At 34.7% G+C, this 13,267-nt stretch overlaps 1 protein-coding gene across 3 annotated transcripts in view; it reads right to left on the bottom strand.

Annotated features, from left to right (window-relative positions):
* The window catches only part of spidr (scaffold protein involved in DNA repair), a 389,881-nt gene that overhangs the window by 32,398 nt on the left and 344,216 nt on the right, over positions 1 to 13,267 (bottom strand). For all 3 annotated transcript variants that reach the window (XM_028803494.2, XM_051929096.1, XM_028803495.2), the window contains exons 12-14: positions 11,293 to 11,413; positions 6,918 to 7,058; positions 6,424 to 6,483 (exon numbers count right to left, since the gene is read on the bottom strand). In XM_028803494.2, coding sequence (XP_028659327.1) covers positions 6,424 to 6,483; positions 6,918 to 7,058; positions 11,293 to 11,413 — 322 coding nt within the window. The remainder of the gene's footprint in view (positions 1 to 6,423; positions 6,484 to 6,917; positions 7,059 to 11,292; positions 11,414 to 13,267) is intronic.

The following is a 13,267-nucleotide window of genomic DNA, read 5'->3' as shown; positions in this document are numbered from 1 at the left end:
CCTTCCCTTTCACATTTCCTGATACCCGTCTGTCACAGATTACTCCTGACACTCTTCTCCACCCATTCCACCTTGCCTGCACTCTCTTTTTCACCTCTCTTCCACAATCCCCATTACTCTGTACTGTTGATCCCAAGTATTTAAACTCATCCACCTTTGCCAACTCTACTCTTTGCATCCTCACCATTCCACTGACTTCTCATTTACACACATGTATTCTGTCTTGTTCCCACTGACCTTCACTTCTTTCCTCTCTAGAGCATATCTCTACCTCTCCAGGTTCTCCTCAACCTGCTCCCTACTATCGCTACAGATCACAATGTCATCAGCAAACATCATAGTCCATGGGACTCCTGTCTAATCTCATCTGTCAACCTGTCCATCACCATTGCAAATAAGAAAGGGCTCAGAGACTATCCCTGATGTAATGCCACCTCCACCTTGAATGCATGTCACTCCTACCGCAGACCTCACCACAGTCACACTTCCCTCGTACATATCCTGTACAACTCTTACATACTTCTCTGCCACTCCCGACTTCCTTGTACAATACCACAACTCCTCTCGAGGCACCCTGTCATATGCTTTCTCCAAGTCTTCCGTAGTGTTGAGAAAAGATTCCGTGTAATCTTAAATGGAAAATTTAATTTACAAGGACAGAGAACTGTTTACATGTACAAATAACCCTATACGTAAAATGGAACTCAAAATACAATTGATATTACAAGTCAACATTTCAGCTCAGGTCAAAAGGTTCACAAGTGCCTACACTTCCTCAAATGTCTCAAGATAGATTGTATCTCTCCACTTGTTTCTCACAAAATTACCTTTGTATGCGCTGCTCTGTACTTCATTCTATACTAATTACTTCCAACTCAGCCCCATTTTTGGTGAGGACATGTGAGTTTGCCTGAAAAGCATTAGGGAAAGAGGTCTTATTTTATAAGTGTGTTATAGACCGCCTAATGCAGACAGTAATTTCAATGCACATCTTTTTAGTAATATTAAAAAGGCATGTTTACAGGGGGATATTATAGTCATGGGGGACTTTAATTACCCACATTTTAACTGGGATAACCTTCCAAACAGCGGAGCACAAGGGCAGGAGTTCTTAGAAGTAAACAGTGACTGTTTCTTAACACAGTATGTTAAAGCACCAAATGGGGGGTTGAGATGGGGGGAGGAGGTGGGTTTGGGGGAAGTCTGCCTGGATTTAGTATTTTTTTAATAATCAGGATAGAATTGAGGGTGTAGAGGTGATTGAACCACTATGGTCAAGTGACCATAATATAATACAGCTCTCAGTGTTTTGGAACAGTGTGGATGCAAAGACTAAAACTGTTAAGTTTAACTTTGGTAGAGCAAATTTTGAGCAGATGCAGCAAAGTCTAAGGAAAATAGACTGGGATATGTTTTTAAGTGTGGTGACAGCTGAGGAGCAATGGAACAGTTTAAAAAACATTTAACATGTAATGTAGGACAGGTACATACCTAAATTTTGCAGGGAATTTCAAAAACTCTGCAGTGGGGTAATGAAGAATTAAAAAAGAAGCTGCAAAGGAAAAAACAGCTGTATACGGTTTATAAGATTAATAATTCCAATGTGAATTGTAGGGCATATGAGAACATGAGGGCAACCATTCAGAAGGATATTAGGGAGGTAAAAGGCAGTCAGACAGGACATGGTTTGTTGGACATGGTTTAAGGCTGGATGCTGTTATCAGTGGCCCCTACGCATGATAATCATACTGTATAGCCTTATTATCCTATAGAGTATTCAATACATGGAAGTCACTAGGTTTTTGAACCTTTAGAGATTTCAATGTAAATAACGTGTATACGTCCTTTGAACTATTACATCATAAATACGATTTTCTAACAATGCACTATTTTTTAAAAATATTATTTGAAATCTAGAAATGTAAACTAATACAACCTGATGAACTTTCCTTATCTTCCATCAATATCTATCCTGAAGTAACACTTTTTTGATGAAGATACAGGTAATATTTTAATAAATGTCAAGGAACTTTCCCCTAACTGATTTTAGAGAAATGATGGAAAGGGATCTCTCAGTAGAAAATGCAGGAATGGAAATCAGTCATAAAATAATTTTTTCTACAATCTAGGCAAAGCATACCATAATTCAGCTAAAAACTGTGTATCGCTCACATATATCTCATTTAAAACTATTGAGAAGTGTATTCTAGACAAGATCCAAACTGTGATTGACATCATCAATTGCCTGTCTCACTACGTCACGTTTTTCAGGAATGCTTCACTCTTAAGACAATTTTGGTGTTAAAATATCTGCATACATCTCAGACTGGATGACTGACAAAAAAAATTGTGAAATCCTACACTACATTGCTTGCACAAAGACTCATTTTGCTTAACTGGAAGAATACTATTCTCACCTCTCATAACTTGTTGGGAAAACAATTTTTATACTATCTTCAACTGGAAAAACTAAAATATACTTTGCAAAGAATAATTCATTTTTTTAATAGTTTGGCAAGAATTCATTAGTGTTGTTCTATAATAAGCATGCTGGGTCTCAGCTAAACCCTTTCTGTTGCCTTCAGTATGTAAAGCAATACATCAGATGAGGCTCTCTTGTCATATAAATCTCTAAAATGTGTAGGAGAAGGGGGGTGAGTGTTCAGTTTGATGCAATTCATTTTTTAAAAAAAAATCCTTTATTATTGTACTGAGTGTAACTTTGATTAAATTATGCTTTAATGTTTGTGTTTTGTTCTCTTAATGATAATAATTGCAGCAACAAGATCAATAATAATAATAATAGTAATAATAAAGCATTCTACAAACAGAAACTGACTTTACATAGCCAACATAGCTGAGTTTCATTCACTCTAAAAAATTGCTCAACAAGGTTAAGAGATCTCAGAATTGAGAACACTACTTCTGTTTATTAAAGAACGCAAAAATAAAAAAAAAAACCTTCTATTACACTCATAGTTATGTTAGTGTCTATGAATGATACAAGATGCACGAGAGACACACCTCTGATCTTTAAGACAATCAGATCAATATTTCTTTTTCATTCTGCCTAATTTCTATTCTTAACCTCAAATAAAAGACAAACAGCAGCAGGTTTTGGTTAAGAGTAGTATTTTATAACATCCTCACATCTGGAAGTTATTTAGTCATTTCCTGATTTGACCAATATGATGTCCCTGGAAAAAATGAGAACAAACAATTCTGAGGAAGAATAAAGTGTGAATCGTGAATATAAACAATTGACAAGAAAATTTTAATAGATATCTTCAGCTTAATTAGAACTATATGATTTGATAAAATGTAATGTCATTTGAAAATTTCTGCAATAAATAAGCTGATATGAAAAAGCACTTAAAGCCCCCTAATAAACTTTGCTTACATTAAATGCACAAACAGGAGTACCAAAAGTAAGTATGTTTTAGCAAATAATTCATTCCATTTTACTTGGAAGAATTAGCCAAGTATACAGAAGTAAAATATAACAAACATATGTTTAGTTGTGTGGATGCAGCTAGCTGGGGCACTGTCTCATTCACTTCACGTTTCCTGGAACAGAGTGATTATTTATATTGTCGTGATTTATTGGTAAGGTCTTTTAAATCTGAAAACTATATTTCAAGTTACATGATGAATATGAAGAGTGTGAAGTACTGACTAACCAGCTGTATAAGCCAGGATGCTGAACCAGCTCTCACCAAAGTCCTACTATTCATCACTAAGAAAGTTTACTTACTCTGGCAGTGTTTAACTTTGAGAAAAAAGTGAACAATATTATGCGCTTGTGATTTTAAGTCACTCTGGATGAAACAAAATACCTTTAGGTGTAAATAAATTCTCTTCTGAAAATTCAAAACAGCTTAAAATGCAATATTTCAAATTCTGATCCACCATTACATATGTAAGTTGAGAATGTAAACGGATGAGGAAGTTGGAAGACCTAAAGCTCAAGAAGACTAAAAGAAAGGAAGGAAAGCCAGAGTGGGTGCGAAAAATAGCCATTTCAGAAGATAAAGTGTGAAACTAGAAACTTAACTTGTTTTTTAAAAATTAATTTAACTTCACGTCTTTTTCATTCACAAGGGTCTCTTTGTCACAAAAACACTCTCGCCTTTGACCATTTTCACCTACTCAACCCTTGATTCTTCCCCATTCCTAACTATGATCAAGTATGCATCATATTCATTCCCCACTTTAGCACACACCTGTGTTTACTTTAATTTTGCAGGCTGAAATTCACTTTTATGTTCTTTTTTCTTTTGTATTCCTACTCTAAATTTGAATTACATTTTAAAAAAATGTATGCTGTTTTTTCCCTGAAACAATAACAAGTTGATAAGAAATCTTCTAGTAATATTCTAATTATCACAGTGTTTGATTAGTAGTGACTACCATAAAAAGAGACCTCCATAGAAATGTACATTATGACTGTGCAACAGAAAACAAACCTTACGCAGAATTAAACTGCAGCCAGAGTGTCATGTCAAGAAGGGCATCATACAAACCGTTTGCTTCCCATGTGCTTATTTCTCTGTGCATTTTACAGAAAAAAACTTAAGAGATAAAAGATTGTGTGAGATTGAAAAATTATACATTGCGTCTTTCTTGGTCAGTCAAGTTTAACAGTTAGATGGATGAGCAGTTAGCTTTTATTCCTACAGGCAGGTTTTTGAAGTTACATAGAGGTACCAGAAACTCAGAAGAAGCTGGTGTTCAGACTTCCGCAATGCTAATACAATTATATTTTTCCTTAGCAGAGATAAGTAATAATAATGTTTTCAGCAGAAGGATACTATGAATTTAAAGATAATTTGCTTGTTTGAAAGTTTTTGTTTATTTAAGATAAACAGCAAATTTATTCAGCGAGCAGGTTGTTCCCTGACATGGCAGGTGGAAGTGCTCCTCAGGGCTGAACCCAGTCAGGACACCCGCAGGTCATGCTTGGAATTGGAGTTTAGACATGCAGCCCTATCTGGGTCTTTGGGTGTTGCCAGAGGGTGCTGTCCAGGGAGGACTTCCCTGGTTTCCGCATGACCCAGAAGTGCACCGGATGACTTGTGTGCAGTACCAGAAAGAGTTCCCAGGTCTAATTCAAAAGAAACCTGTGGCCTTACATCAGGGAGTTAGCAGCGGGCGACACTCATTTGGAGGAAGTAAGGACGGAAGAAATCAATTGTGTATTGTCCTCTGGTATTGATCTATTGTCTAATAATTATTGGAAATTAATGGTTGGCAAATAAATACCTCTATTTGAGCCCGGAATTGTGTTGGGTAATACTCTGTGAGTGATTAAGTAATCCTGCATACAGCACTAAGAAAAGGAAAATATCACACTTTGTGATAGTAGATGAAAACAGAAAGCTTGTAATGGGATTGTAAATTGAGCACATTTGCACACTGCAAACAGTACTGTAAACAGATATACTGGGAGGAATAAGAGTATTACGTATGGAAAGATAAAAATGACCTGATGTCTACAGTTGTAACTGCAGTGACAAACATTATAGTTTGATACACGCACAACTAAATCATCTAGATAGTAATTGATGATAACTTAAGATTGAAACACAAGTCTTTTTCATTTAAAATTTGTATAACTGTTTACTTTCCAATTTTTTCTTCTGATTATTTACACCTCAGACATTTGATAGACATTTACAAGTTCACAATACAACTTAGTTTAAATACTGTATAGTAGAGTTGCACATTGCAACAATTTAATCGAAGCATGTTAATTAGTATGCAATATCATTAAGACAAAACTCCAAAGCCTACCAAAATTAACAGTAGCATCTTTTGTGCTCTCTCAGATCAAAACAGAAATTAAGAAATCACATAAATATAATTTAGTTATTTACAAGAGAGTCAGTAATACTTAATTGAAAATAAAGTCTCAGTTACCCCTCAAATGTTAGCGCACATGCAAAAGAATACAGCCTGTTTCTTTAGAGGCATGGCATAAAAGACAGAGGAAGAAATCGAGAGGTGCATAATAGTCTACCAGTTCTTTACTTTTGCCCCCCGCCAAATAGCCCCATCACCAACTTGGGAATTCATGATATCAACCAAGCCCTGTCTCCTTGCCTTCATCTTCTTTTCATTCTAGCATAAAAATGGCACTCCAATCAAAAAATGTGTGTAAGATCTGGACCAACTCTTGTTTATGAAACATGAATGTGGCTACAATCTGTTCCACAAAATACTGTACCTTCCTTCACAGTAAATTTAACATCATTATTAAACACAGTAGCATTCCAAACCATTCTGACATATTGCATGAGCTATGGACATTTAGGAACAGAAAGTTGTGTGTAGTTCAAATTGCTCTGCATTAACATGTTTGTTCTCTAATTAATCTAGTTTTCATTTGATATTTCAAGAGAACGCATCACAAATTTCTCTTACCTGTAACCTACTGTACATAACAAATGCACTGAAACTGCAAACTCTGTTTCCAAAGTCATTCTAAAAGAGACACAAATAAGCAATATTTCTATAAATGTGAAAAAATACAAAACCAATGTACATTTTTAAAATTCAAAACAGTACATTTATTCCTGTTAAATAATGGCAGTCCTCTTGTTCACCATAGAAAAGGCTAAGACAGTTCATTATTATCTATAGTGAATAACACAGACATACTAAAACATTTCCTTGGAAAATGCAGAAAAAAGGACTACACTTGCAGCAATATCATTAAAATGCTAAAAATATAATATTTTCAGCTATATGATAAGTGTCAGTTTTCCATTATAGTTCTTTAGTTTTTAGATGGCTCACAAGTAATGACATGTGACAACTGAATATGTATACACAATGTTTAACATTAATAATTTAAACACTGATAATGCTCTGCATAACCCTGTCCTAGTTTCTAATAGAAGTAGCTTGGCTAGTACCTCGAGAATTTCTCTGAGCCGATGTATTACTGGTGGCAGATACAAATCTGAGACTGTGTCCTTTAACACTTTCACAGCATCATCCACTCTGCATGTAGAAAGTATATAGCAGAAACAGGGGGCTGAGAGGGTTGTATTATCCTGGCAGAAACATAAAAATAAAGTTGCACATACAGAAAATGAATTTAAAGTTCTTCATATTTCATTTTTACTGAATATAAGAAAAAGTATCATGCCAAACCCTAACAGTAGTGTTACCATGTCAAACACTGCCAGCCAATATTACATTGGTATCATTTTCAATACAATAAAAAACTTTCTGAAATTTCACCTACACATGACTAATTTGAAGTTTCTCTTTAAAACTTCACATCATTTATACATAAATATTGACGTTTTACTTTTTAACATATGCACATTATCAATTAATAACTACTGTTATATTGCTAGTATAAATTGTGTACCTTTGTTTTGTCAGGAGCTTTAAAAATTGCAATGTGAAACAATTAGAGGTCTTACAGTGGGGAGTACATTCTGGGTTCATGGTAACATTGGTATTTTTTTTTTTTTTACTAAATGTGTCATTAATTACACCACTATACAAAGAATAACAATGCATTTGCTACCCCAGGAAATATCCCTTAGTGGGCACTATCTTATACACCCATTACAATACGGTATAAGCAAAAAGTAAACAAAAAAAGTTCACAATATATAAACTGCACAAAAATAAACTTAAGGCAGAGGTGAATATATGGAAAGGTAGGGCTCTTATAAAGTAAAAATTAACCAAAACCCTGCTTCCTCAATAGGTTTAAATTTCTGAATACTTGGTGAAGTGGTTCCAACACTTGAACACAATAAAAACCACAGAAAGCTCTCATTTCCTTCATTTTGATCTCTTATTTTCCACTCTCAAACCTGTCTCTTCTTTCTCCCACAAGCAGAGCCTTCAACACCATTTCTCCTTTAGAGACCTCAGATTCAATCGTCATTTGCTTGAGAGGCAGCTTTGAACTCCATTTGGAGTCACTTCCTGGGAAGCCCAGAAAAAAAATCTTAGGGTCAAGGTCAGCCATATGTTTTCTCCAGGGACACCAGAATAGTATCCTTGAGGAGTACTGTATGCTACCTCTCTGTTCTGTTTTGCGGTTGGTAAGCATTTACTGCATGAATACAGAATCACCCCAGCAACTTCTCTGTTTCCACACTTACCAATAATAGGGACTCTATTGCACTAATTCATAAGTAGACTGATACTGCTGGTACTTTGCTATTGTGGTGAAAGTTAGTTTGTTCAAAAGTGCCGTTCATGAGCAACTGTATACTTCTTCTAGAGACAACCACTTGGAAACGAAAGTACATGGCAGTGATTTTTTTAGTTTTAAAATATTTTGTAGTTATAGTTTTTTTTTTTTTTTTTTTACTTTATTTTTATTCAGTTTAAGTTTTTTTTACCATTTTCTATTTTAGTATTTATTTATTTTTTTAGCTTTTACTTAGTTTTAGTTTTTCAGACATTTTCTAATTTTCATTTTTTGTTTTGTTTTTATTTAGTTTTAGTCTTTCAGCAATTTTAGTTTTTGTTAAATTTTATTAGTTTTCGATTACTCACCAGAAATGTTTTTAATAGTTGGCAAATTAAAATAACAAATGTCCTGTGATGTCATTTGTTACACTGTAAAAAAAGTCAGTAAATTTAATGGTAAAAATACTGTAAATGGTGAAAGTAAAATACCTTTGCTGAAAAAAAGGAAAGTTACCTTATGTTCTACTGAAAATTACCTGTATATCTTAAACAAAACATTTCATTATTTTTTAACAGCCAAGTTTTGTAAAATCAATATTTTTCTACCTTCAAAATATGCTGCATACTGTTTACTGATACATTACAGTAATACCTTAACCTACAGCAAGTTTAAGCAAATGGTTATTTAATTTCAAAAGTGCTTTTTTCTGTTATTTTTGAGATTCCCTTTCCGAGGGAGTAAGATCACTATAAACATATTCTTATTTTAAATTTATTTTTGATATTTCCTGATGCAGACTATATGTCATCTACCAATTTTGAAACATTGAAAGTGTATTTTTTCCAGAGAATTATTACTTTGCTTATTTTCTGAAACACCATCAAAGTCACTCCTTGAACTATGTTAATAACAATAACAGCATAAACAGAGAAGAAAATATTTCCATGTATATACTGCATTTCTACAAGCATACCATTTAATACCATTAAATACTGAACATCTGATATAACAACATCTCAGTTATACCTAATATACCTAATAAGCAGCATATAATACCTGGGTAGCTCCTTGTGAGCCTAAACTGGGAGGATGCAATTTAACAAAAAAAAATTGGCAATTGAGAGGGGAGAATATGCAAACTCCATACAGACACTGAGCAAGCTAGCAACCAATCCAGGTCTTGTGGTGCTGTGTAATAATAACAATAATACATTTTATATTTATGGCACATTTTGAATTGCTCAAAACTCTTCACAAATAGTCAAAGGAATATAACATACAGTAAATAAAAATAAAGATGACATTAATAATACAGGATACAAAGTAATATGAAACATTAATAAATATCTGAAAGTCAAAATTTTGACTTTGCTTAAGAAACAAGCAGGAAAATAAAAGCCATGAACAAACAACACCATTTCTGTACACTTACTAGGAACATAAACAAACAAGACTTTAATGAATTTCATTATCAGTTTTACAGCCATACATTGGATGGACATTGACTATTTAATGGCTATTTGTTTGCTAGACCTCTGTGCTGCCTTAAAGTAAACACTCAGACGAAGATCCCCTGTTAAAAACTTTGCACTATTATAGTCTATCCTTTTCCATGAAGCATTTCAAATAGAGTAGTTCATCATGATAATGTGACAGAGATGTGCTCTGCGACACAGTCCATATTAAAACATTATTACTAATAACCTGATTGAAACTAAACGTGTATGGGTAGCATCGGCTCAGTTAATTTGTCACTGCAAGGGTTCAGTCAATAAACAAGCAATATCTATGGGAAGCAAGGTTAAATGGCTGAAAGTTCTACCTTCTTTGGCATATAAAGATAACATTTGTTTCCAGTCTAAATACTGACTGAATCTGAAGTTTGGAGGTGACACGTCAACTTTTACAAATCCTCCATAGCTCTAATTTTCAAACTTTTTAGCTTTATTTTCCAAAGTAATGAGTGGCATGATTTAATTTAAGTGCCTTTTCACTTAAGTTCAGTGAAAGTTACCTGCCACTTACTATCAGCGGGACTTTTGTCAGTCACCAATGGTTAATTATGGCCAATCAGATCCACAGATAAGTCATTGACAAGTGATAAGGCTTTGCAATTTGCTTTTAATTCTAGCAGGCAAAGCTAAATGATCGATTAAAATGCCAATGAATTCCACAGATTCAGACAAAAGCAGCGAGGGATTTTTGGTCATGCGCACAAATCTTCCAAACCCTATTTATGACTGTGCAGTTTTAAATAATATTTAATAAATATACCAGCAACTGCACACTTGCATATACATTATGCACAAAGACAAGAGTAATGAAAATCAAAATTAAAATAACAAAAATTAGTGTTGTTTTCAGTTTTATTTACCTGTTTTAGTTTAGTTCTAGGTTTCAGATACTTTTTCATTTTATTTTAGTTTTAGTTAACAAAATGATTATTTTTGCATTAACAACAAATTTCGTTTAGTTTTGGGTATAAGGAAAAACACTAGTAGGCCTACATTTTTAGTGTCTGTAGACAATTATGTGACCCCATCTATAAAAAATGAAAATGGTCAAAAATAACTGGCAGTGTGTCATGGAGTGGAAGATATCCTGCTATAAGAAAATAACTTTACCCTGCCTGCGTGAGCAATTTACAATTTGCTGCCATGAAGGTTTGGTATTAGCTTTCTTTTCAGCAAAACACCCAGCATACAGTATGGTGAAACAAGTAAACAAGAGCAAATTGACATTTGAAGTAGCTGAAGAAATGTTTTAAAAGCATTTCCACAAAGAATTTGCTTAAATGAAGCCTAACTGGATTACTTTCTTCATAAAGCAATTTGCACAAACTCCACGCAGTATACATCATGAACTGTCAAATGAAAGTCTTTTCTATTGTACAAAAAAGCCAAAGGTATTTAAACATGTTACTTTTTAATTCATAGTAAAGAAAGAAGATAAAGGTCTTTGAGTCAACTGCAGGACATTTTCCTGAACAGACAAGGGAAGAAATAAGGGACCTATATGTTATTAGTGCAGAGGTTTAAACCATGGAAGGAGGAAGGAGTACTACAGCATACGTGGAATATGGATCCATGATTGTTCTCTACATTAACTTAAGTAAAATTCTGTACCTTATACAAGTACTGTGAAGAAGTCATGCTCGCATCTTGAGGATATGGACTGTTTCCATGAACCTTAAGGGGTACCAAAGGAGGCCACAAGTTATCAATCAGAATAAACAACCCAGTAGACCTATAAAATAGGAAAGTATACTATATTAAATTAATTTATTACTGCAAACACTTAACAATACAAATAATTTTACAGTGAAATCTGAATTAAAGAACACAATGAATCACAATGGTTGGCATTTAAACTCTTTGTTTCTAACTTGAAGTTTATTTAGGACTTTCCTCTGAAAGAGCGACCCTTCCCAAGATCATTTTGTGTGCATCATCTTTGCTTGTTTACAACGACCTAAATCAGCTGCAAATACTGTGCTCACCACAAAAAATGAGTGCCCAATGAGTTGACACACATTTAGGAACACAACATATACAGCTTTTTAAAGTGGATTTGGAAACTGCAATCAAAAAAACTTCACAGAGAGTCTGGTTAGCTTTGCCATAGCTTCCACTAATTACTCCTTTAAAAAGCTGTTAGCCTGCCAATTTGATGATAATCATAGCAGATGATTGTTGAAAAATGTAGCAATTAATTAATTAATTCACACTTGAAAGCAAAACTTAACAAAATCGATCATTTGACAATAGCACATGGTGACCAAATGTCAGACATGGAAGAGGTCTAGGCAAAACATTTTTTTAGATCATAGCTCTTAATCTGTTATTTTAAGCAAAGAATTACATTTTAATATGAACTGTAACTGGCATAAAAAAGTTTAACCACATGTGTTCAAGCATGAAATTAACAGAATAAATGAACCAGTCATTCAAATGCTGTAGAAAGTTTACTCATTTCAGAACATACTACAAATACAGTGATCCCTTCACTCTTATCGCGGATTTTATATGTAAGCATATTTAAATATACATCGTGGATTTTTTGCTGGTTCGCGGATTTCTGAGGACAATGGGTCTTTTAATTTCTGGTACATGCTTCCTCAGTTGGTTTGCCCAGTTGATTTCATACAAGGGACGCTATTGGCAGATGGCTGAGAAGCTACCCAACTTACTTTTCTTTCTCTCTCTTGCGCTTTCTCTGATCCTGACGTAGGGGGTGTGAGCAGGGGGGCTGTTCGCACACCTAGACGATACGGACGCTCGTCTAAAAATGCTGAAAGATTATCTTTATGTTGCTACCTTTTGTGCAGCTGCTTAGTGAAGCGACATGCTGCACGGTGCTTCGCATACTTAAAAGCTCGAAGGGCACGTATTGATTTTTGCATGTTTGTTTTTCTCTCTCTCTCTCTCTCTCTCTCTCTCTCCCTGCTCCTGACGGAGGGGGTGTGAGCTGCCGCCTTCAACAGCTTTGTGCCGTTGTGCTTCGCATACTTAAAAGCCAAACAGCACTATTGATTTGTTTGCTTTCTCTGTCTTTATGACAGTCTCTGCTCCTGACACACACTCCTTTGAAGAGGAAGATATGTTTGCATTCTTTTAATTGTGAGACAGAACTGTCATCTCTGTCTTGTCATGGAGCACAGTTTAAACTTTTGAAAAAGAGATAAATGTTTGTTTGCAGTGTTTGAATAACGTTCCTGTCTCTCTACAACCTCCTGTGTTTCTGCGCAAATCTGTGACCCAAGCATGACAATATAAAAATAACCATATAAACATATGGTTTCTACTTCACGGATTTTCTTATTTCGCGGGTGGCTCTGGAACGCAACCCCCGCGATGGAGGAGGGATTACTGTATTAGAAATACAAGATCTCTAAGTAGATTGTAAAAACTGATCTCAAAACTTGCGGCTGTCAAAATGATTCATATACAATACAATACAATACAATTTATTTTTGTATAGCCCAAAATCACACAAGACGTGCTGCAATGGGCTTTAACAGGCCCTGCCCTTTGACAGACCCCCAGCCTTGACTCTCTAAGAGGATAAGGAAAAACTTCCAAAAAAAACCTTAGTAGGGAA

Source organism: Erpetoichthys calabaricus, chromosome 6, assembly GCF_900747795.2.
Source record: "Erpetoichthys calabaricus chromosome 6, fErpCal1.3, whole genome shotgun sequence".
Lineage (NCBI taxonomy): Eukaryota > Metazoa > Chordata > Cladistia > Polypteriformes > Polypteridae > Erpetoichthys > Erpetoichthys calabaricus.
This window is presented reverse-complemented; position numbering and strand designations above follow the sequence as displayed.